The sequence below is a fragment of the Bombina bombina genome, chromosome 7 (assembly GCF_027579735.1).
Source record: "Bombina bombina isolate aBomBom1 chromosome 7, aBomBom1.pri, whole genome shotgun sequence".
Lineage (NCBI taxonomy): Eukaryota > Metazoa > Chordata > Amphibia > Anura > Bombinatoridae > Bombina > Bombina bombina.
The window spans coordinates 382,485,412-382,510,808 of NC_069505.1; the positions used below are offsets into that span (position 1 = coordinate 382,485,412).

The 25,397-nt window shown below is 42.7% G+C and overlaps 1 protein-coding gene across 1 annotated transcript in view; it reads right to left on the minus strand.

Annotated features, from left to right (window-relative positions):
- Positions 1 to 6,727: 6,727 nt before the first annotated feature.
- Positions 6,728 to 25,397, minus strand: part of DOCK3 (dedicator of cytokinesis 3) — a 924,676-nt gene continuing 906,006 nt past the window's right edge. The window contains exon 53 of the mRNA XM_053721106.1: positions 6,728 to 9,653. Coding sequence (XP_053577081.1) covers positions 9,228 to 9,653 — 426 coding nt within the window. The 3' untranslated portion in view covers positions 6,728 to 9,227. The remainder of the gene's footprint in view (positions 9,654 to 25,397) is intronic.

Sequence of the window (25,397 nt, forward strand, 5' to 3'; positions counted from 1 at the left end):
GTTAAAAACTATATAGTAAAACATCAGAAATATACATTTTCTAGCTAAATAAAGATGTAAAGGAAGATTAAGTTACTCCATGCTTGTAACTAGGTTTACCACCTCAGCCATGTTTTCCAGGACACTTATGAGTTATACATGCTGCAGGGTGAGCAGGTAGGATCATGAATTTCAACCCTGGCCAACACACAAATAGTGACACTGAACAGTATTATTATTCATGTTTCTCTCTGCACACCCTGCAGCATGTATAACTCATAAGAGTCCAGGAAACCATGGCTGAGGTTGCAACCCTACTTGTTACAGTACACCAAACATGTGGTATGACTTGAGGAACATAAAAGGGCTTTGTTTTAGTACTATCCTTTGTGTGCACAAGAAGGGTTTCAGACAAATTATGCTGTAATTTTTAAGAATGTTAAAACAAGATATTTTTAACAAAGAAAAAATGGAATGTAATTTCTGAGCCCTGTTTTTTTCCTGATCTCTCTAGAATCTCCACAAAATAACCGAGGGATTGGAGAGTTTGCTGCCAGTGGATAGTTTTCTCTCAAGTTAGTGAATCTAAGACTCAATATGGAGGCAGAGAGACAGCCTTCCTTATAAAGAGACACCCCCTGCACTCCACCTAGCAAAAAAAGGAAGCTTGTTCTTAAAGGGACACTAAACCCATTTTTTTTTCTTTCATGATTTAGATAGAGCAGCAATTTTAAGTAACTTTATAATTTACTCCTATTTCAATTTTTTTTTTTGCTCTCTTGGTATCTTTATTTGAAAAAGCAGGAATGTAAGTGTAGGAGCTGGCCCATTTTTGGTTCAGAACCTGGGTAGCGCTTGCTGATTGGTAGCTACATATAGGGGCATATTTAAGAAGGTGCAAGCGGACATGATCCGATATTGCGGATCATGTCCGCCGCACATTGATAAATACCGTCAGCATACGCATTTATCATTGCACCAGCAGCCAGTAGGCCGCTAGCAAGGGGTGTCAATCAACCCGATGTCTGTCCGCCGCCTCAGAGCAGGTGGACAGGTTATGGAGCAGCGGTCTTCAGACCGCTGCTTTAAAACATGCGTTTCTGGCGAGCCTGAAGGCTCGCCAGAGACACAGGAGCTTCAAGCTCCATACGCAGCTTGATAAATAGGCCCCTTAGCCTCCAATCAGCAAGCACTACCCAGATACAGAACCAAAAATGGTCCGACTCCTAAGGTTACATTCCTGCTTTTCAAATAAAGATACCAAGAGAATGAAAAAAATGATAATAGGAGTAAATTAGAAAGTTGCTTAAAATTGCTGCTCTATCTGAATCATGAATGAAAAAAAATGGGTTTCATAGCCCTTTAATACACAGACACCACGGCATGCACAATGCACTGACATCAGGACACACTCTCTCAAGCACACACAAATTCTTAATACTGAAACATCAGGACACACATCTCTAACATTCTCACCATTCAGAGGCATCTGAAATAAAATCTTTCATTCCTTATAATACAGAGGAATCAGGACACATGCCCCCTCACTCCCTAATATGCAGACATCTGAAAAGCATCACATTGTGTATAGCAGGGGTTAAACATTAACAGAATATAACATTTATCAGGAAATAGGCTTAGGCAGTGAGAGTTTGCTCTCCATTGTAGAATTATCTGAACTTATATAGGAAATTATATGCTGTGTCTGCAAAAAAAAGGAAATTTATTCTTACCTGATAAATTTGTTTCTTTTACGATACGATGAGTCCACGGATTTCATCCTTACTTGTGGGATATCGCCTCCTGGTCAGTAGGAGGAGGCAAAGAGCCCCACAGCAGAGCTGTATATATAGCTCCTCCCCTCCCTCCCACTCCAGTCATTCGACCGAAGTTAGGAAGAGAAAGGAAAAGCCAAGGTGCAGAGGTGACTGAAGTTTAACAAAAATAAAGACCTGTCTCATAAAAACAGGGTGGGCCGTGGACTCATCGTATCGTAAAAGAAACAAATTTATCAGGTAAGAATAAATTTCCTTTTCTTTTACAAGATACGATTAGTCCACGGATTTCATCCTTACTTGTGGGATACAATACCAAAGCTATAGTACACGGATGAAAAGGGAGGGACAAGACAGGGAACCTAAACGGAAGGCACCACCGCTCAAAGAACCTTCCTCCCAAAAAATAGCCACAGATGAGGCAAAAGTATTGAACTTGGAAAATTTGGAAAAAGCATGAAGAGACAACCAAGTCGCAGCATAGCAAATCCGTTCAACAGAAGCATCACTATCGAATACCCAAAAGGAAGCCCCAGCCCCAGGGGAATGAGCCGCAAATCGATCAGGATGCTGCTGTCCAGCTGTCCCACAGGCAAAACGGACGACACTCCTCGGCCAAAACGAGAGAGAGGTAGCCGTAGCTGTCAGGCCCCCACACTTCCCAGAAAACATAACAAACGGGGAAGACGATTGACGAAAATCCTTAGTTGTCTGCAAGAAAAACTTCAAGGCATGGACCACGTCCAAATTATGTAACAGTCACTCCTTCGTAGAAGAAGGAGTAGGTCACAAGTAAGGAACAACAATTCCCTGAATAATATTTTTATTCAAAACAACTTTAGGAAGGAAACCTGAATTGGTACTTAACACCACCTTATCAGAATGGAAAATAAGATAAGGAGAATCACATTGTAACGCTGAAAGCTCAGATACTCCTCGAGCAGAAGAAATAGCAACCAAAAATAAAACTTTCCAAGATAATAACTTTATATCTATGGAATGCATAGGTTCAAACGGAACACCTTAAAAAACTGTAAGAACTAAATTCAAACTCCAAGAAGGAGCAATTAGACTAAACACAGGCCTGATTCTAGTCAGAGCCTGACAAAAAGATTGAACATCTGGAACATCTGCCAGACGCTTGTGTAGCAAAATAGACAAAGCAGAAATCCCTTTAAGGAACTCGCTGACAACCCTTTCACCAATCCGTCTTGGAGAAAAGACAAAATCCTGGGAATCCTAACCCTACTCCATGAGTAGCCCTTGGATTCGCACCAATAAAGATATTTACGCCATATCTTATGGCAAATCTTTCTAGGAACAGGCTTACGTGCCTGAATCAAGGTATCTATTACTGAATCAGAAACTCCTCGCTTAGATAAAATCAAGCGTTCAATCTCCACGCAGTTAGCTGCAGAGAAACTAGATTTGGATGATGGAAGGGTCTCTGAATGAGAAGATCTTTCCTCAGTGGAAGCTTCCATGGTGGCTGAGACGACATGTCCACCAGATCGGCATATCAAGCCCTGCGAGGCCACGCAGGAGCGATGAGGACCACCGAAGCCCTCTCCTGTTTGACTCGAGCAATCACCTGGGTAAGGAGAGCAAATGGAGAGCAAACGGAGGAAACACCTAAACTAGGTTGAATGACCAAGGCCCTGCCAAGGCATCTATCAACTCGGCCTGGGGATCCAGGACCTGGACCCATCTCTCGGAAGCTTGGCATTCTGACGAGATGCCATAAGATACAACTCCGGCCTGCCCCATCTGAAACTCAGATTGGCAAATACCTCCGGATGGAGTTCCCATTCCCCCGGATGAAAGACTGTCCGCTCATAAAATCCGCCTCCCAATTTTCCTGGGATGTGGATAGCCGACAGATAACAAGAGTGAGCTTCCGCCCACTAAATTCTAGGAACACAGCATTAAACTTCTTGACTCAGAAAATACCTCTGTATAACCAGACTCTAACCCCAAAGCTCAGCGAGCTGGGACAGAGAAACCTGGAACCTATCCCATTTTGAGAAGGATAGGAAAAAAAGGAAATAGCCTTGAAAGTCCTTTGTTAGGTTAAGTAGAAGGGCAGGTAGCATGGAAACCCAACAGCCAGACCGGGATTTTAATTCCAAACCACTTACTTACAAGCAACCTCAGCTATCCACTAGGCCACAATGGAATAGCTGTATCCTATCCAGAATCTTATTCAGGGGAGATTCTGACTAATAGTATCAGACACAGATGGATGCCACTGTATGAAGTGGGTAAAGCGCGCCAATCACCCGCAAGGGACTCAAGGCGCTGCTCAATTCTCAGAAGGATGAGAGGCTGAGTGGACCTCTCCGGAGATTGAAACTGCAACCCTTGGGCTGTTACAGAGCGCAGCCACAGAGACTTAGCAAGCTGAGCTATCTGCAGTTTTCCAATATTCAGCCCTATAACCTATGAAAAAGGTCCAGCTGTATTCAAAGGAAAAAGTAGTTCTCTTTGTAAACTGGAAACTACTCCCCTCACCCTAGGCCACGTCTGCCCAGCCCCTTAGTTAAGATGGGTATGGAAAACAGCTTGTTAAGTATAGGGAATGCATGATATGCACAGAAATAAACTCCGGACGGAGGAGGAAATGCAGGGTACTGCATGTGTGCCCTAACATCTTGTGGACACTATAGGTTTGTGGCATAAAATGACCCTGTCAAAATACTCCCAAACAGCAAACGCTTTAAAGGAGGTTCAAAACAGAGTGTAAAAGTTAATAAAAAGTTTATAAAAAGTGACACAAAAAAACGTTACTGACAGTTTAAAATTGTTTTGTTTTTTATTAAAGGAAAAAAATTATTGTCTTATTTCTGTGTCAGAAACAATCCAATGAACATGGCAATCTTGCTGTTAATAGACAACGCTATGTATAGTAAAGCAAGTCCATCTTGTGCCACAATTTCCACTGAAGAGTGCAAGGAACCGCAGAGCACTGCATGTGGGTCAGAAAAAAAACACTCTTAGGACATTTTATGAGAAATTTGTGCATGTATTGACCAATGCAACAGACTCCTAAACTTTAGAAGGAGTATTACAAATAAAAACTGACACAAGAAAGCTGTTACTGCCTCTTTAAATTTTAAAGTAACTTTATCTTTTGTGTGCTGCAGACCTTTATCTTTGGTATGCTTCAGTGCCATACCAAGAAACCACAGTCTCCTGCAGAGTTTACAATAAATAACAGTAGTGGAAAACATGTAAACAGAGAACCCTGCACTGTAGGGGTTACTAAAATCATTTTATATGAGGACACACTGGCGAACCCAAGAACCCTTCCGGATATCTCTAAGGACCAGTTATACCTAACCCTATCTTCTTTAGATTAAAAGTCTAACCAGTCTAATAGCCGTAGCGCTATCACTAAGCGCAACACACAGCCTATCCAGCCCCTTCCGCTTCTCCTGCAGTGTTTTACCGCTAAGAGAAGAAGGAACAGAAACTCAGGACATCGGAAGCACCAAATAAGTGCTGCACCATTAAATTGGCGCCATGCAAGCTCCGCCCCTTGTGGGCATGTCAGCAAAACACTCCCGGTCGCCATTATTATGGGCCAAACGACTGGGATCAAAATAACAAGCTGCGTTGTCCCCCATGTCTGGGAAGCAGCTTAGCCCAATAAAGACTTTCAGTAAGATTTTACCAGCACCTGCTTGTTGGTGTAAACACGTCTGCCGATGCTTTAAGTGCTTTCACTGAATTGTACCCTCACACTGAGTGTTACAGGAAAAAATCAGGTGGTACGAATAATCCCCTCCCGGTCGTCATTATCACTAAGGTAAACGACCAGGGGAAAAATAACAGGTTGCTTTCTCCCTGCCCCTATGTCTAGGAAGCTGTGCAGCCCATATTTCCAGACAACAAACAATAGAAAAGGCAGACCGAATAAACCCTCCCGGTCGGCTACTTTATAAAACCGCCGGGAGAGAAAAGTCGCATGGCTCCTGCCAGTGTCCAAAAAACTGCTCAAAGTCCCCTAGAAACTTTAGGAGAACTGCATTAACATTAACCCTTAGAAGGATCCCCAAGGTGATGAGGTCTGTGTCAAAACAAATAAATAAAGCGCCCAAACTTATTCTGAGACTTTCTAGTACTCCAGAAACAAAGTCAGCACTTACCTCAACTTCTGCCTGGCAACAAGGCAGGCTCCAGGTGTAAGAGGTCATATCCCTCCCATGGACCTGAGAATGAAGAGAAAGTCCTGAGTTAGAATGTCTCAGGGTTTCCAAAGGCAGGGCAGCATTAATACATGGGCACAGTGAGAATTATGTCCCACAAGTTTCCATAACTCTAAAGCCACCAAATGCTTCTCTTTTTACTGAAGAGACTGATCTGGTCTAGGCTACACCCCAGAACAAAGTAGCACACTTTGGCACTACTGTAAAAAATAATAAACTCTTGATTGAAGAATCTAAAACTAACACCTCACTTTACCTCTTCCTATCACTAACACAGGCAAAGAGAATGACTGGGGTGGGAGGGAAGGGAGGAGCTATATATACAGCTCTGCTGTGGTGCTCTTTGCCTCCTCCTGCTGACCAGGAGGCGATATCCCACAAGGATGAAATCCGTGGACTCATCGTATCTTGTAAAAGAAATATGCTCAGTATATATATCTGATAGTCAACACAGTTTACTATTAACAAGGAGTCTTTGGGTAGACACAGAAATCTATTTATATAAAACAAGGCAGAATAACAGATTTTGGAAGATATCGAATTATGACATCTGGGTTGTGGTGCAAAGGATTCTGGTCTGTCTTTCCCCTCTATGATGAATTATGTGTTATATCATTTGAAACCTGTTTTGCTATTTCTTTATAATTAGAGATAGCATTTGGTTAGCTGGATATCATGGTATGTGCTATCCTTGTTGGTTATAAATTGTGCAAATATAGTAAACTGAATGTAGTTTCAACAATAGTTTTGCAACTAGTTGACTGATGAGAATTTGCTTCTGTTTTTATTCATCAAGCAATTGCATATTTTGTACGATTTGTTTAAGAATCAGAAATAAACTGCGTAGTTGCATAATCCCTTTGGAATGAAGTTATATTTTGTTAGAACTCCTAAACAATACACATTGGGACACAGATCTTTCTTTAAATGCAGAGGTTATAACACAGGTATCTTATCTTCCCCTGATACCCACATATCAGTACCTTTCCATGGTCCTATTAAACAGGGATCAGCACACAACTGGTAGCCTTTCCTAATGCACACAAACATTCATACCTCCTCTCTTATACAGAAACACCAAAATACAACATCCATACCCCTCATCTCTAATACACAGACACCAGCACACATACCCTTCATCTCTAATACACAGACACCAGCACACATACCCCTCATCTCTAATACACAGACACCAGCACACATACCTCTCACCTCTTTATTATACACAGACACCAGCATACATACCCCTCATCTCTAATACACAGACACCAGCACACATACCTCTCAACTCTTTCTTATACACAGACACCAGCACACATACCTCTCACCTCTTTCTTATACACAGACACAAGCACACATAGCTCTCTCTAATACACAGACACCAGCACACATACCCCTCATCTCTAATACACAGACACCAGCACACATACCTCTCACCTCTTTCTTATCACAGACACCAGCACACATACTCCTCATCTATAATACACAGACACCAGCACACATACCCCTTATCTCTAATACACAGACACCATCACACATACCTCTCACCTCTTTCTTATACACAGACAAGCACACATACCTCTCTCTAATACACATACATCAGCACACATAGCCCTCATCTCTAATACACAGACATCAGCACACATACCCCTCATCTCTAATTCACAAACACCAGCAAATATTGCTCTCACCTCTTTCTTATACACAGAGACTAGCACACATACCCCTCATCTCTAATACACAGACACCAGCAAATATTGCTCTCACCTCTTTCTAATACACAGAAACACCATCACACATACCTCTCACCTCTTTCTTATACACAGACAAGCACACATACTTCTCTCTAATACACAGACATCAGCACACATAGCCCTCATCTCTAATACACAGACATCAGCACACATACCCCTAATCTCTAATACACAGACACCAGCAAATATTGCTCTCACCTCTTTCTTATACACAGAGACTAGTACACATACCCCTCATCTCTAATACACAGACGTCAGCAAATATTGCTCTCACCTCTCTCTAATACACAGAAACAGCATTCATACCTCTCACATCTAATACAAAGACACCAGCAGACATACCTCTCAACTCTAATACAAAGACACCAGCACACATACCACAGACACCAGCACACATACCTCTCATCTCTAATACACAGACGCCAGCACACATACCTCTCATCTCTAATACACAGACACCAGCACACATACCTCTCATCTCTAATACACAGACACCAGCACACATACCCTTCATCTCTAATACACAGCACTAGCACACATACCTCTCATCTCTAATACACAGACACCAGCACACATACCCTTCATCTCTAATACACAGCACTAGCACACATACCTCTCATCTCTAATACACAGACACCAGCATACATACCCCTCATCTCTAATACACAGACACCAGCATACATAACCCTCATCTCTAATACACAGACACCAGCACACATACCTCTCACCTCTTTCTTATACAGACACCAGCACACATACCTCTCACCTCTTTCTTATACACAGACACAAGCACACATAGCTCTCTCTAATACACAGACACCAGCACACATACCACCTCTCATCTCTAATACACAGACACCAGCACACAAACCTCTCATCTCTAATACACAGACACCAGCACACATACCTCTCATCTCTAATACACAGAGACCAACATCATACCCCTCATCTCTAATACACAGAAACCAGCACACATACCCCTCATCTCTAATACACAGACACCAGCACACATACCTCTCACCTCTTTCTTATACAGACACCAGCACACATACCTCTCACCTCTTTCTTATACAAAGACACAAGCACACATAGCTCTCTCTAATACACAGACACCAGCACACATACCACTCACCTTTAATATGCAGACACCAACACACATACCACTCACTTCTAATACAGACACCAACACACATACCTCCTAATAATACACAGACACCAGCACCCATAATCCTCACCCTTTTCTAAAACAGAGAGAGCAGCACACATACCTCTCACCTCTTTCTAATACACAGACATCAGGGAATCTACCTTACACCTCCTCCTTATACACTTTAGGATATGATTTCTTTAGTATACACAGATATCAGAAGACACACCTTTCATCTGTTCCTCTTCATATACAGATGTTATTACAGATACATTCCTTACTCCACCTAATACAACGACAACAGGACACATACTTCTCATCCATTCCTCCTACAGTCCCCTCACTCCTCCCAAACTGTCTCTGGTTATGGTTTGCCCATGTTGTGCTCCCATCCCACCCTTGCTGAGTGTTCTTTGACCCCTGGGCAGTTTCGTCGAGGTCTCCTCATTCGCTCTTGTTCTGTTCCTCCCTCCTCCTGTTCTCCGTTGGGTGACCGAGGTGGGTTGACTCCGCTAGGGGCAGAATGACTTCGACAAGGCTGGAGTTTTGCGGTCTCTAAACCATTAGGGTCAGAGAGACTGTACCGTACAGGGGGGTAGTGCTGATAGCCTCCACTCTGCCCTTCCTCACATCGGTGGTCTGAGGGGGGTACTTGATCTGGGCATCCAGAAAAGTTGCCTTCACTTAAGGAAGAGACCCCACTGCTGGCACTGCCCGAAAGTGGAGAGTTACTACCATCCAAACATGACTGTGGACTGGTGGGGGAAGCCGGAATGGTGTGCAACGGGCTCTGCAGAGAGACAGAAATATAGAAACATATTATATAGACAACACTTATGTATTTAAAAGGCCATCAGCGATATAGCACTTTTGCAAAAATTAAAATACCATATTCTAAAAAAAAGATGCCCTGAAAAGGAATATCAGTTATATAGCTCTTTTGCCATCCCTATCTTAACCCCCCAAAAAAAAACTTAACGCAAAACCCCAAAGTTTCTACTCACCAAACTTGAATCTGGCTCGTAGGTTGGCTGCTTCTTCTCCAAGGCAGTGCTCCTCTTCCATCTTCATCCATGGCAGCTCCTCTTCCATCTAATCCATCTTCTTCCATCCGATACTTTTTGTCTTCTTATCTTCCATCTGACGTCCTTTTCATGCAGTCTCTGCCACATACGGAAGCTTGAATGTGAGGTTCCCCCTTATATAGGGGTGCTCTTGCATTTCTATTGGCTGATTTTTGAATTCTTAGTCCAATTAGCCAATAGAATGAAATCTTTTCCTATTGGCTGATTGGACTAATAATTCAAAAATCAGCCAGTAGAAATACAAGGGCACCCCTATATAAGGACAAGATTCAGTGTGTGGCAGTGACTGCATGAAGAAACATTGGATGGAAGAGGATGAAGGAGTGGATGGAAGAAAAGAAGAGGATGGCCCCAGAAGACTGATGCCTTGGATAAAAAAGAAGAGGAGTGCCAGAGCTGCCCACCTGAAGAGCCAGATTCAAGTTGATTATTACTAAATTTGGTGTTTAGCCTTAGGAATTTTTTGGGGTGTTTTTTTTTAGGTTAGGGATAGCAAAATCGCTTATGCCCTTTTTTTTTAGGATAGTATAGGAAATTTTGTTCTGCAAAAGAGCTATTCACATCAATTAGGGCACTGCCCAACAAATGTCCTTTTTAGGACAATTTTTAGAGTAGGTTTTTCTTTCCTAAGATATGGAGAGTCCACAACGTCATTCAATTACTAGTGGGAATATCACCCCTGGCCAGCAGGAGGAAGCAAAGAGCACCACAGCAAAGCTGTTAAGTGTCACTCCCCTACCCATAATCCACAGTCATTCTCTTTTCCTCTGTCAATGGAGCAAGGATTTGGGTTTTGAGTCCACGTCTATCTCTTCAGTAGAGTAGTGGTGGCTTTTAAGCAGTTAGGAAGTTGTGAGGTAGCCCTTGCTTTGTATCCTAACACATTGCTGCTCATGTTACAGAGAGTTGGTTACTCTGTTCTTCTTTTTCTACAGGTCTCTGTAAGGAGTATGTGTCCTTTCATGCCTTGTGAGCTGTCTTCCTGCCGGACAGCTAGACTGCAGGTAAGTGCTTTTGTCTTCTATGTCTTGGAGACTTGCACTTCAGAAGAATATGTCATATGCAGTAGATGGGGATATTTTTAAAATCCTTTATATAGGATTTTCTTTGGCAGTGTGCAGGCACATTATGTATGTTGAGACTAGGGCCTCTAGTTATCAAGCTCCGTACGTACCTGCCATCGCCGGCCCCAATACGCCCGCCTAAGCTCGCTTCACATCGCCGCCGCGGACCTGAATACGTTCGCCAAAGTTATCAAAAAAGCTGTCAAAAAGCCGCGCACCAAGTACGGGGCGATGAGCAGCGGACTGTGATAGTTATCACTAATCCAATCTCGCTGCTCTTCGGCTTTTTTACAACTTTATTGATAAGCTGTCACTAAGCACACTCACTATACTATACTGTTCTACCCCCTATACCGGAGCCCCCCGCAACTAAATAAAGTTATTAACCTCTAAACCGCCGCTCCTAGACCCCGCCGCAACTATAATAAATGTATTAACCCCTAAACCGCCGCTCCTAGACCCCGCAGCAACTATAATAAATGTATTAACCCCTAAACCGCCGGACCCCGCCGCCACCTACATAACCCCTATCCTGCCCCCCTTTACCGCCGCCACCTATAATAAAGTTATTAACCCCTATCCTGTGGATCCCGGACCCCGCCGCAACTAAATAAATTGTTTAACTCCTAAACCGCCGCTCCCGGACCCCGCCGCAACTAAATAAAGTTATTAACCCCTAAACCGCCGCTCCTAGACCCCGCTGCAACTATAATAAATGTATTAACCCCTAAACCGCCGGACCCCGCCGCCACCTACATAATACCTATTAACCCCTATCCTGCCCCCCTTTACCGCCGCCACCTATAATAAAGTTATTAACCCCTATCCTGTGGATCCCGGACCTCGCCGCAACTAAATAAATTGTTTAACTCCTAAACCGCCGCTCCCGGACCCCGCCGCAACTAAATAAAGTTATTAACCCCTAAACCGCCGCTCCTAGACCCCGCCGCAACTATAATAAATGTATTAACCCCTAAACCGCCGCTCCTAGACCCCGCCGCAACTATAATAAATGTATTAACCCCTAAACCGCCGCTCCCGGACCCCGCCGCCACCTACATAATACCTATTAACCCCTATCCTGCCCCCCTATACCGCCACCTCCTATAATAAAGTTATTAACCCCTATCCTGCAGATCCCGGACCCCGCCGCAACTAAATAAATTGTTTAACTCCTAAACCGCCGCTCCCGGACCCCGCCGCCACCTATATTAAACTTATTAACCCCTAATCTGCCCCCCTACACCGTCGTCACCTATAATAAATGTATTAACCCCTATCCTGCCCCCCCTACACTGCCGCAACCTATAATAAAATTATTAACCCCTAAACCTAAGTCTAACACTAACCCTAACACCCCCGTAACTTAAATATTAATTAATTAAATCTAATTAAATATTACTCTTATTAACTAAATTAATCCTATTTAAAACTAAATACTTACCTATAAAATAAACCCTAATATAGCTACAATATTACTAATAATTATATTGTAGCTATTTTAGGATTTATTTTTATTTTATAGGCAAATTTAAATTTATTTTAACTAGGTACAATAGCTATTAAATAGTTAATAACTATTTAATAGCTACCTAGATAAAATAAAGTCAAATTTACCTGTAAAATAAAAACTAACCTAAGTTACAATTACACCTAACACTACACTATCATTAACTAAATTATTCCTATTTAAAACTAAATACTTACCTGTAAAATAAACCCTAAGATAGCTACAATGTAATTAATAATTAAATTGTAGCTATTTTCGGATTTATATTTATTTTACAGGTAACTTTGTATTTATTTTAACTAGGTAGAATAGTTATTAAATAGTTATTAACTATTTAATAACTACCTAGCTAAAACAAATACAAATTTACCTGTAAAATAAATCCTAACCTAAGTTACAATTAAACCTAACACTACATTATCATTAAATAAATTAAATTAATTAACTACAAATACCTACAATTAAATACAATTAATTAAACTAACTAAAGTACAAAAAATAAAAAAATATTACAAGATTTTTAAGCTAATTACACCTAATCTAAGCCCCCTAATAAAATAACAAAGCCCCCCAAAATAAAAAAAATCCCTACCCTATTCTAAATTACAAAAGTTAACAGCTCTATTACCAGCCCTTAAAAGGGCCTTTTGCGGGGCATGCCCCAAAGTAATCAGCTCTTTTGCATGTAAAAAAAAATACAACCCCCCCAACATTAAAACCCACCACCCACATACCCCTACTCTAACCCACTCAAACCCCCCTTAAATAAACCTAACACTAACCCCCTGAAGATCTCCCTACCTTGAGTTGTCTTCAGCCAGCCGACCACCGATGGAACAGAAGAGGACATCCGCAGCGGCCGAAGTCATCATCCAAGGGGCGCTGGAGAGGTCTTCCATCTGATAGAAGTCTTCATCCATGCGGCGTCTTCAATCTTCATCCATCCGGAGCTGAGCGGAGCCTTCTTCAAACGAGCCAACGCGGAGCCATCCTCTTCCAACGACGCCTACCCGACGAATGGATATTCCTTTAAGTGACGTCATCCAAGATGGCGTCCCTCGAATTCTGATTGGCTGATAGGATTCTATCAGCCAATCGGAATTAAGGTAGGAAAAATCTGATTGGCTGATCCAATCAGCCAATCAGATTGAGCTTGCATTCTATTGGCTGATCGGAACAGCCAATAGAATGCAAGCTCAATCTGATTGGCTGATTGGATCAGCCAATCGTGTTGAACTTGAATCTGATTGGCTGATTGCATCAGCCAATCAGATTTTTCCTACCTTAATTCCAATTGGCTGATAGAATCCTATCAGCCTATCGGAATTCGAGGGATGCCATCTTGGATGACGTCACTTAAAGGAATATCCATTCGTCGGGTAGGCATCGTTGGAAGAGGATGGCTCCACGTCGGCTCGTTTGAAGAAGGCTCCGCTCCTGATGGATGAAGATTGAAGACGCCGCATGGATGAAGACTTCTATCGGATGGAAGACCTCTTCAGCGCCCCTTGGATGATGACTTTGGCCGCTGCGGATGTCCTCTTCTGTTCCATTGGTGGTCAGCTGGCTGAAGACGACTCAAGGTAGGGAGATCTTCAGGGGGTTAGTGTTAGGTTTTTTTAAGGGGGGTTTGGGTGGGTTAGAGTAGGGGTATGTGGGTGGTGGGTTTTAATGTTGGGGGGGTTGTATTTTATTTTTACATGCAAAAGAGCTGATTACTTTGGGGCATGCCCCGCAAAAGGCCCTTTTAAGGGCTGCTAATAGAGCTGTTAACTTTTGTAATTTAGAATAGAGTAGGGCATTTTTTTATTTTGGGGGGCTTTGTTATTTTATTAGGGGGCTTAGATTAGGTGTAATTAGCTTAAAAATCTTGTAATATTTTTTTATTTTTTGTAACTTAGTTTTTTTTATTTCTTGTAACTTAGTTTTTTTTTGTTGTACTTTAGTTAGTTTATTTAACTGTATTTAATTGTAGGTATTTGTAGTTAATTAATTTAATTAATTTAATGATAGTGTAGTGTTAGGTTTAATTGTAACTTAGGTTAGGATTTATTTTACAGGTAAATAACTATTCTACCTGGTTAAAATAAATACAAAGTTGCCTGTAAAATAAATCCTAAAATAGCTACACTGTAATTATTAATTACATTGTAGCTATATTAGGGTTTATTTTACAGGTAAGTATTTAGTTTTAAATAGGAATAATTTAGTTAATGATAGTGTAGTGTTAGGTGTAATTGTAACTTAGGTTACTTTTTATTTTACAGGTAAATTTGTCTTTATTTTAACTAGGTAGCTATTAAATAGTTAATAACTATTTAATCGCTTTTGTACCTAGTTAAAATAAATTTGCCTGTAAAATAAAAATAAATCCTAAAATAGCTACAATATAGATTGTAGCTATCTTAGGGTTTATTTTAAAGGTAAGTATTTAGTTTTAAATAGGATTAATTTAATTAATAAGAATAATATTTATTTAGATGTATTTAATTAATATTTAAGTTAGGGTGGGTGTTAGGGTTAGACTTAGGTTTAGGGGTTAATAAGTTTATTATAGTGGTGGCGGTGTAGGGGGGGCAGGATAGGGGTTAATAAATTTATTATAGGTTGCGGCAGTGTAGGGGGGGCAGGATAGGGGTTAATAACTTTTTCTTCTGTTATGTGTGATCAGTCCACGGGTCATCATTACTTCTGGGATATAACTCCTCCCCAACAGGAAATGCAAGAGGATTCACCCAGCAGAGCTGCATATAGCTCCTCCCCTCTACGTCACTCCCAGTCATTCTCTTGCACCCAACGACTAGATAGGATGTGTGAGAGGACTATGGTGATTATACTTAGTTTTTATAACTTCAATCAAAAGTTTGTTATTTTACAATAGCACCGGAGCGTGTTATTGCCTCTCTGGCAGAGTTTGAAGAAGAATCTACCAGAGTTTTTACTATGATTTTAACCGGAGTAGTTAAGATCATATTGCTGTTTCTCGGCCATCTGAGGGAGGTAAAAGCTTCAGATCAGGGGACAGCGGGCAGATGAATCTGCATTGAGGTATGTAGCAGTTTTTATTTTCTGAATGGAATTGATGAGAAAATCCTGCCTTACCGTTATAATGACATGTATGTATACTCTACACTTCAGTATTCTGGGGATGGTATTTCACTGGAATTACTCTGTTAAAAGTACATTAAACCTTTTTAATAGGTATTTATTATGTTAAACGTTTTTGCTGGAAGTAGAATCGTTTGCATTTTCTGAGGTACTGAGTGAATAAATGTTTGGGCATTATTTTTCCACTTGGCAGTTGCTTGTTTTAAGTGTGACAGTTTCGTTTCTCTCTCACTGCTGTGTGTGAGGGGGAGGGGCCGTTTTTGGCGCTCTTTGCTACGCATCAAAAATTTCCAGTCAGTTACTCTTGTATTTCCTGCATGATCCGGTTCATCTCTAACAGAACTCAGGGGTCTTCAAACTTCTTTGGAGGGAGGTAGATTCTCTCAGCAGAGCTGTGAGACTTATATATTGACTGTGATTAAAAAACGTTGCTCTGTAATTTTTATGCTTCAAATTTAATTATTGTTACTTTACTAATGGGAACAAACCTTTGCTAAAAGTTGTGTTGTTTTTAAGGATTGATGCTATAACTGTTTTTTCAGTTCATTATTTCAACTGTCATTTAATCGTTTAGTGCTTCTTTGAGGCACAGTACGTTTTTGTTAAATAAGATTGTAACCAAGTTGCAAGTTTATTGCTAGTGTGTTAAACATGTCTGATTCAGAGGAAGATACCTGTGTCATTTGTTCCAATGCCAAGGTGGAGCCCAATAGAAATTTATGTACTAACTGTATTGATGCTACTTTAAATAAAAGCCAATCTGTACAAATTGAACAAATTTCACCAAACAGCGAGGGGAGAGTTATGCCGACTAACTCGCCTCACGTGTCAGTACCTGCATCTCCCGCCCGGGAGGTGCGTGATATTGTGGCGCCTAGTACATCTGGGCGGCCATTACAGATAACATTACAAGATATGGCTACTGTTATGACCGAAGTTTTGGCTAAATTACCAGAACTAAGAGGCAAGCGTGATCACTCTGGGGTGAGAACAGAGTGCGCTGATAATACTAGGGCCATGTCTGATACTGCGTCACAGCTTGCAGAGCATGAGGACGGAGAGCTTCATTCTGTGGGTGACGGTTCTGATCCAAACAGATTGGATTCAGATATTTCAAATTTTAAATTTAAATTGGAGAACCTCCGTGTATTACTAGGGGAGGTTTTAGCGGCTCTTAATGATTGTAACACTGTTGCAATACCAGAGAAATTGTGTAGGTTGGATAAATACTTTGCGGTACCGGCGAGTACTGACGTTTTTCCTATACCTAAGAGACTAACTGAAATTGTTACTAAGGAGTGGGATAGACCCGGTGTGCCGTTCTCACCCCCTCCAATATTTAGAAAGATGTTTCCAATAGACGCCACCACACGGGACTTATGGCAAACGGTCCCTAAGGTGGAGGGAGCAGTTTCTACTTTAGCTAAGCGTACCACTATCCCGGTGGAGGATAGCTGTGCTTTTTCAGATCCAATGGATAAAAAATTAGAGGGTTACCTTAAGAAAATGTTTGTTCAACAAGGTTTTATATTGCAACCCCTTGCATGCATCGCGCCGATTACGGCTGCGGCAGCATTTTGGATTGAGTCTCTGGAAGAGAACCTTAGTTCAGCTACGCTGGACGACATTACGGACAGGCTTAGAGTCCTTAAACTAGCTAATTCATTCATTTCGGAGGCCGTAGTACATTTAACCAAACTTACGGCTAAGAACTCAGGATTCGCCATTCAGGCACGTAGGGCGCTGTGGCTAAAATCCTGGTCAGCTGATGTAACTTCTAAGTCCAAATTACTTAATATACCTTTCAAGGGGCAAACTTTATTTGGGCCCGGTTTGAAAGAAATTATCGCTGACATTACAGGAGGTAAGGGCCACGCCCTGCCTCAAGACAAAGCCAAAGCTAAGGCTAGACAGTCTAATTTTCGTCCCTTTCGGAATTTCAAAGCTGGAGCAGCACCAACTTCCACTGCACCAAAACAGGAAGGAGCTGTTGCTCGTTACAGACAAGGCTGGAAACCTAACCAGTCCTGGAACAAGGGCAAGCAGGCCAGGAAACCTGCTGCTGCCCCAAAGACAGCATGAACCAAGGGCCCCCGATCCGGGACCGGATCTAGTGGGGGGCAGACTCTCTCTCTTCGCCCAGGCTTGGGCAAGAGATGTTCAGGATCCCTGGGCGCTAGAGATCATATCTCAGGGATACCTTCTAGACTTCAAATTCTCTCCCCCAAGAGGGAGATTTCATCTGTCAAGGTTGTCAACAAACCAGATAAAGAAAGAAGCGTTTCTACGCTGTGTACAAGATCTGTTATTAATGGGAGTGATCCATCCGGTTCCGCGGTCGGAACAAGGACAAGGGTTTTACTCAAACCTGTTTGTGGTTCCCAAAAAAGAGGGAACTTTCAGGCCAATCTTGGATTTAAAGATCCTAAACAAATTCCTAAGAGTTCCATCGTTCAAAATGGAAACTATTCGGACAATCTTACCCATGATCCAAAAGGGTCAGTACATGACCACAGTGGATTTAAAGGATGCTTACCTTCACATACCGATTCACAAAGATCATTACCGGTATCTAAGGTTTGCCTTCTTAGACAGGCATTACCAGTTTGTAGCTCTTCCATTCGGATTGGCTATGGCTCCAAGAATCTTCACAAAGGTTCTGGGTGCCCTTCTGGCGGTACTAAGACCGCGAGGAATTTCGGTAGCTCCGTACCTAGACGACATTCTGATACAAGCTTCAAGCTTTCAAACTGCCAAGTCTCATACAGAGTTAGTTCTGGCATTTCTAAGGTCGCATGGATGGAAAGTGAACGAAAAGAAGAGTTCTCTCTTTCCTCTCACAAGAGTTCCATTCTTGGGGACTCTTATAGATTCTGTAGAAATGAAGATTTATCTGACAGAAAACAGATTAACAAAGCTTCTAAATGCATGCCGTGTCCTTCATTCCATTCAACTCCCGTCAGTAGCTCAATGCATGGAGGTGATCGGCTTAATGGTAGCAGCAATGGACATAGTACCCTTTGCACGTCTACATCTCAGACTGCTGCAATTGTGCATGCTGAGTCAGTGGAATGGGGATTACTCAGACTTGTCCCCTACTCTGAATCTGGATCAAGAGACCAGAAACTCTCTTCTATGGTGGCTTTCTCGGCCACATCTGTCCAGGGGGATGCCATTCAGCAGGCCGGACTGGACAATTGTAACAACAGACGCCAGCCTACTAGGTTGGGGCGCTGTCTGGAATTCTCTGAAGGCTCAGGGACAATGGAGTCAGGAGGAAAGTCTCCTGCCAATAAACATTCTGGAATTGAGAGCAGTTCTCAATGCCCTTCTGGCTTGGCCCCAGTTAAAAACTCGGGGGTTCATCAGGTTTCAGTCGGACAACATCACGACTGTAGCTTACATCAACCATCAGGGAGGGACAAGAAGCTCCCTAGCAATGATGGAAGTATCAAAGATAATTCGCTGGGCAGAGTCTCACTCTTGCCACCTGTCAGCAATCCACATCCCGGGAGTGGAGAACTGGGAGGCGGATTTCTTGAGTCGCCAGACTTTTCATCCGGGGGAGTGGGAACTTCATCCGGAGGTCTTTGCCCAAATACTTCGACGTTGGGGCAAACCAGAGATAGATCTCATGGCGTCTCGCCAGAACGCCAAACTTCCTCGCTACGGGTCCAGATCCAGGGATCCGGGAGCGGTTCTGATAGATGCTTTGACAGCACTTTGGAACTTCGGGATGGCTTATGTGTTTCCACCCTTCCCGCTGCTTCCTCGATTGATTGCCAAAATCAAACAGGAGAGAGCATCAGTGATTTTAATAGCTCCTGCATGGCCACGCAGGACTTGGTATGCAGATCTAGTGGACATGTCATCCTGTCCGCCTTGGTCTCTACCTCTAAGACAGGACCTTCTGATACAGGGTCCATTCAAACATCAAAATCTAACTTCTCTGAAGCTGACTGCTTGGAAATTGAACGCTTGATTTTATCAAAACGTGGGTTTTCTGAGTCGGTTATTGATACCCTGATACAGGCTAGGAAGCCTGTTACCAGAAGGATTTACCATAAGATATGGCGTAAATACCTATACTGGTGCGAATCCAAAGGTTACTCCTGGAGTAAGGTTAGGATTCCTAGGATATTGTCCTTTCTACAAGAAGGTTTAGAAAAGGGTTTATCGGCTAGCTCATTAAAGGGACAGATCTCAGCTCTGTCCATCTTGTTACACAGGCGTCTGTCAGAAAATCCAGACGTCCAGGCCTTTTGTCAGGCTTTAGCTAGGATCAAGCCTGTGTTTAAAACTGTTGCTCCGCCATGGAGTTTAAACCTTGTTCTTAACGTTCTACAAGGAGTTCCGTTTGAACCCCTTCATTCCATTGATATAAAGTTGTTATCTTGGAAAGTGTTATTTTTAATGGCTATTTCTTCGGCTCGGAGAGTCTCTGAGTTATCAGCTTTACATTGTGATTCTCCTTATTTGATTTTTCATTCAGATAAGGTAGTTCTGCGTACAAAACCTGGGTTCTTACCTAAGGTAGTCACTAACAGGAACATCAATCAAGAGATCGTGGTGCCTTCCCTGTGCCCGAATCCTTCTTCAAAGAAGGAACGTCTTCTACACAATCTGGATGTAGTTCGTGCCCTCAAGTTCTACTTGCAGGCAACTAAGGATTTTCGACAAACGTCTTCCCTGTTTGTCGTGTACTCTGGTCAGAGGAGAGGTCATAAGGCTTCGGCTACCTCTCTCTCCTTCTGGCTTCGTAGCATAATTCGTTTAGCCTATGAGACTGCTGGACAGCAGCCTCCTGAAAGAATTACAGCTCATTCTACTAGAGCTGTGGCTTCCACTTGGGCCTTTAAGAATGAGGCCTCTGTTGAACAGATTTGCAAGGCTGCAACTTGGTCTTCGCTTCATACTTTTTCCAAATTTTACAAATTTGACACTTTTGCTTCTTCGGAGGCTATTTTTGGGAGAAAGGTTCTTCAGGCAGTGGTTCCTTCTGTATAATGAGCCTGCCTATCCCTCCCGTCATCCGTGTACTTTTGCTTTGGTATTGGTATCCCAGAAGTAATGATGACCCGTGGACTGATCACACATAACAGAAGAAAACTTAATTTATGCTTACCTGATAAATTCCTTTCTTCTGTTGTGTGATCAGTCCACGGCCCGCCCTGTTTTTTTAAGGCAGGTAAATATCTTTTAAATTATACTCCAGTCACCACTTCACCCTTGGTTTCTCCTTTCTCGTTGATTCTTGGTCGAATGACTGGGAGTGACGTAGAGGGGAGGAGCTATATGCAGCTCTGCTGGATGAATCCTATTGCATTTCCTGTTGGGGAGGAGTTATATCCCAGAAGTAATGATGACCCGTGGACTGATCACACAACAGAAGAAAGGAATTTATCAGGTAAGCATAAATTAAGTTATTATAGGTTGCGGCGGTGTAGGGGGGGCAGGATAGGGGTTAATAGGTATTATGTAGGTGGCGGCGGGGTCCGGGAGCGGCGGTTTAGGGGTTAATAAGTATATTAGAGTGGCGGTGGGCTCCAGGAGCAGCGGTTTAGGGGTTTACATGTTTAATATAGGTGGCGGCGGTGTAGGGGGCAGATTAGGGGTGTTTAGACTCGGGGTACATGTTAGGGTGTTAGGTGCAGATATCTCCCATAGGAATCAATGGGATGTCGGGCAGCAGCGAAAATGAACTTTCGCTATGGTCAGACTCCCATTGATTGAAAACCAGGTACGCTGGGCCGGAAAAGTGCAGAGCGTACCTGCTATTTTTTTGATAACTCCCAAAAGTAGTCAGATTGTGCCAAACTTGCGTTCGGAACATCTGGAGTGACGTAAGAATCGATCTGTGTCGGACTGAGTCCGGCGGATCGTTGCTTACGTCACTATATTCTACTTTTGCGGGGCTGTAGTGCTTGATAACTACGGCGAATCAGCCTCGCCACAAATACGGTGCAGAATTCCAGTGTATTTGAGGTTGACGGCTTGATAACTAGAGGCCTAGGGGTTAATCTTCCCTTTATTGGGACGTTTTTCCTCTTTGGGCTAATTTTGTTGAAATACTTTATAAGTATGTGTGTGGTTTATGTTTTATACAGATATTTATGTATAAACTTAAAATTTGGACGTTGGTTTTCTTTGCTTGCTTAGCTAGAACAGGCTAACTGACAGACTGCTTGAGTAATTGTGTAAATTTAGCTCCGGTGTTGTAGGCAGAGGGTAACGCGCGCTTTTACTTGCTGTGTAGTTTCTCTCTCTGCCGGTCATGTGACTTCTCTCTGCTGTCTGATATTCATGGCGTCATTGAATTTCAGTCTCTTCAGTGTCGATCTACTATATGATCATTTTAGAGACTTCTGGCAGCCAAATTGTTTATAAGTGTTACGGTAAGGCACCTCAGCCTGTCAGAGGTGTAGGGGGCCTGATTGGTTTATTATTTTAAAGAATTTTTGCATAATGTTAAGTTGCTGTGGAATTAAAAATTCTTAAAGTGAGAGTGTATTTAAAAAAATTCTACAATTTGGGGCATTTTTTTATTAAGTATTATGGACATGGACCAAGATGCTTGTTGTGCCTTGAGGCACAAATTGTTTTGCCTATGCAATTCTGTGCTGCATTCTTAACTAGAACACTTCAATTTACATATAAATTGTTGCCCTCTGAGCTCAATGTCTCTCAGGATTATGCTGTTCAGGCAATGCCACAGCTTTCTCCTCAAACGTCTCAAGCCTCTATGGCGTCACATACAGTGCCCTGCAGTTCCTCTCAGCCTCCTGGAGGATTTTATTTGCCTGCAGTTTTTGCTGCACAGGTATCTTCTGCGGTATCTGCGGCATTATCTGCATTATTCTATGCTGGGAAAACACAGGAGGAAAATTGGACATTCAGATAGTAAGGTTTCTGTTCCACCTACTGCTACGCAGGTTGCTCTCCCTCATAAGTCTGATGAGGAGGATACGTTGGTAGCCTCTGAGAGTGAAATCTCAGATACGGACAGTATTAGTCCTTCATCTGATATGGAAGAAGTAAACTTCAGATTTAAGCTTGAACACCTTCGTGTACTGTTAAAGGAGGTATTGGCTACTTTGGACGACTCCGATACTTCTGTCATTGTCAACCCTAAGAAGTCTAGTAAACTTAATAAATACTATGATGTTCCTTCCTCTGTGGAAGTTTTTCCTGTCCCAGACCGTGTGACTGAGATTATTTCACAGGAATGGGAGAAGCCAGGGATTCCTTTCTCCCCATCTCCTGTATTTAAAAAGATGTTTCCTGTTGCTGACTCCATTAAAGATTCTTGGCGCACGGTGCCTAAAGTAGAAGGGGCTATTTCTACTCTGTCTAAGAAAACTATGATCCCTATAGAGGATAGCTGCTCCTTTAAGGATCCCATGGACAAAAAACTGGAAGCTTATTTGAAGAAGATGTATGTTCATCAAGGTCTTCAATGGCAACCTGCAGTTTGTATTGCCACAGTAGCAAGTGTGGCATGTTATTGGTGTGACGCCTTGTCTGAATCAATTTTAGTAGAGACTCCATTGGAGGAGATACAAGATAGGATTAAGGCTCTCAAACTAGCCAATTTTTTTTTTCTGATGATAACATTAGACTGGGAGCCAAGATGTCTGGCTTCTCTGTCCTAGCCCATAGGGTATTGTGGCTAAAATCTTGGTCAGCTGATGTTACCTCTAAGTCCAACCTTCTGGCCCTTCCTTACAACGGTAAGACCTTGTTCGGACAGGGTCTGGCAGAAATCAAATCTGATATTACGGGTGGAAAAGGGTCTTTTCTACCGCAAGACAAGAAGAACAGACTCAAAGGACGTCAAAGTAATTTTCGTTCCTTTCGTAACTTCAAAGGTCAAACATCTTCCTCTCCCTCTTCCAAACAGGAGCAGTCCAAGTCTTCTTGGAAGCCCAATCAGTCTTGGATTAAAGGAAGTAATCAAAGAAACCCTCAGCTGAGTCTAAGTCAGCATGAAGGGTCAGCCCCTGGTCCGGGATTGGATCAAGTGGGGGACAGACTTTCCCTGTTTTGTCAAGCATGGAGATGAGATGTCCCAGATCCTTGGGCTGTGTACATAGTATCTCAGGGTTACAAAATAGAATTCAAAACTTTCCCTCCCAGGGGCAGATTCCACATCACAAGATTATCTGCAGACCAGGTAAAAAGAGAGGCATTCTTGAACTGCGATCAGGACCTTTCCTCCCTGAGAGTGATTTTTCCAGTTCCAGTAAGGGAACAGGGTCTAGGATTCTATTAAAATCTGTTTGTGGTGCCCAAAAAAGAGGGAACTTTTTGACCCATTTTAGACCTAAAGTGGCTTAACAAAGTTTCTCATGGTATCGTTCCTCAAAATGGAAACCATTTGTTCCATTCTTCCTTTGGTCCAAGAGGGTCAGTTCATGACGACCATAGACCTGAAGGACGCGTAGCTTCATGTTCCCATCCACAGGGATCATCACAAATTCCTGAGATTCGCCATTCTAGACAAACACTTTCAGTTTGTGGCTCTTTCATTTGGACTTGCCACAGCTCCTAGAATTTTCTCGAAGGTTCTGGGGGCTCTCTTGGCAGTGATCAGGTCTCGGGTAATTGCAGTGGCACCATACCTGGATGACATATCGGTTCAGGCACTATTCTTTCAACAAGCAAACTTTCATACAGAGATCTTGTTGTCTTTTCTACGTTCCCACGGTTGGAAAGTGAATCTAGAAAAGAGTTCCCTTGTTCCAGCTACAAGGGTGGTTTTCTTAGGGACTATAATAGATTCCCTATCTATGAAAATTTTTCTGACAGAGGTCAGAAAATCCAAAATTCTCTCCTCTTGCCTCTCCCTTCAGTCTACTGTTCAGCCACCAGTGGCTCAATGTATGGAGTAATTGGTCTGATGGTCGCTTCCATGGACATCATTCCCTTTGCTTGATTACATTTGAGAGCTCTGCAATTATGCAAGCTCAGACAATGGAACGGAGACCATTCAGATCTGTCTCAGAGGATAGATCTAGACCAGTCGACAAGAAACTCTCCCGTGGTGGATTTCTCAGGACCATCTTGTCTCAGGGCACATGCTTCCGGAGACCTTCCTGGGTGATTGTGACCACGGACACCACAGTCTGGGACTCATTAAAGGCGCAGGGACTATGGACTCGGGAGGAGTCTGCTCTCCCTATAAACATCTTGGCGTTGAGAGCTATTTACAATGCTCTGATGGCTGGGCCTCAATTGTCTTTAACCCGGTTTATCAGGTTTCTGTCGGACAACATCACCTCAGTGGCTTACATCAACCACCAGGGAGGAACTCAGAGTTCCTTAGCCATGAAGGAGGTGGCTCAGATTATTCAGTTGGCGGAAGCTCACAATTGTTGTCTATCTGCCATCCACATTACTGGAGTGGACAACTGGGAAGCGGATTTCCTGAGCAGACAGATATTTCATCCCAGAGAGTGGGCTCTTCATCCGGAGGTGTTCTCCAGGTTAACCCTCAATGGGGGGTACTGGAGTTGGATCTGATGGCGTCTTGGCAGAACGCCAAGCTTCCAAGGTATAGTTCAAGGTCAAGAGATCCTCAGGCCGCTCTGATAGATGCTCTGGTGGTTCCTTGGGATTTTGGTCTAGCATACCTGTTTCCTCCGTTTGTGCTCCTTCCACGAGTTATTGCTCGTATCAAACAAGAGAGCATCGGTTATTCTAATAGCTCCTGTATGGCCTCGGAGGATTTGGTATGCAGACCTAGTGAAGATGTCATCTTGGCTGCC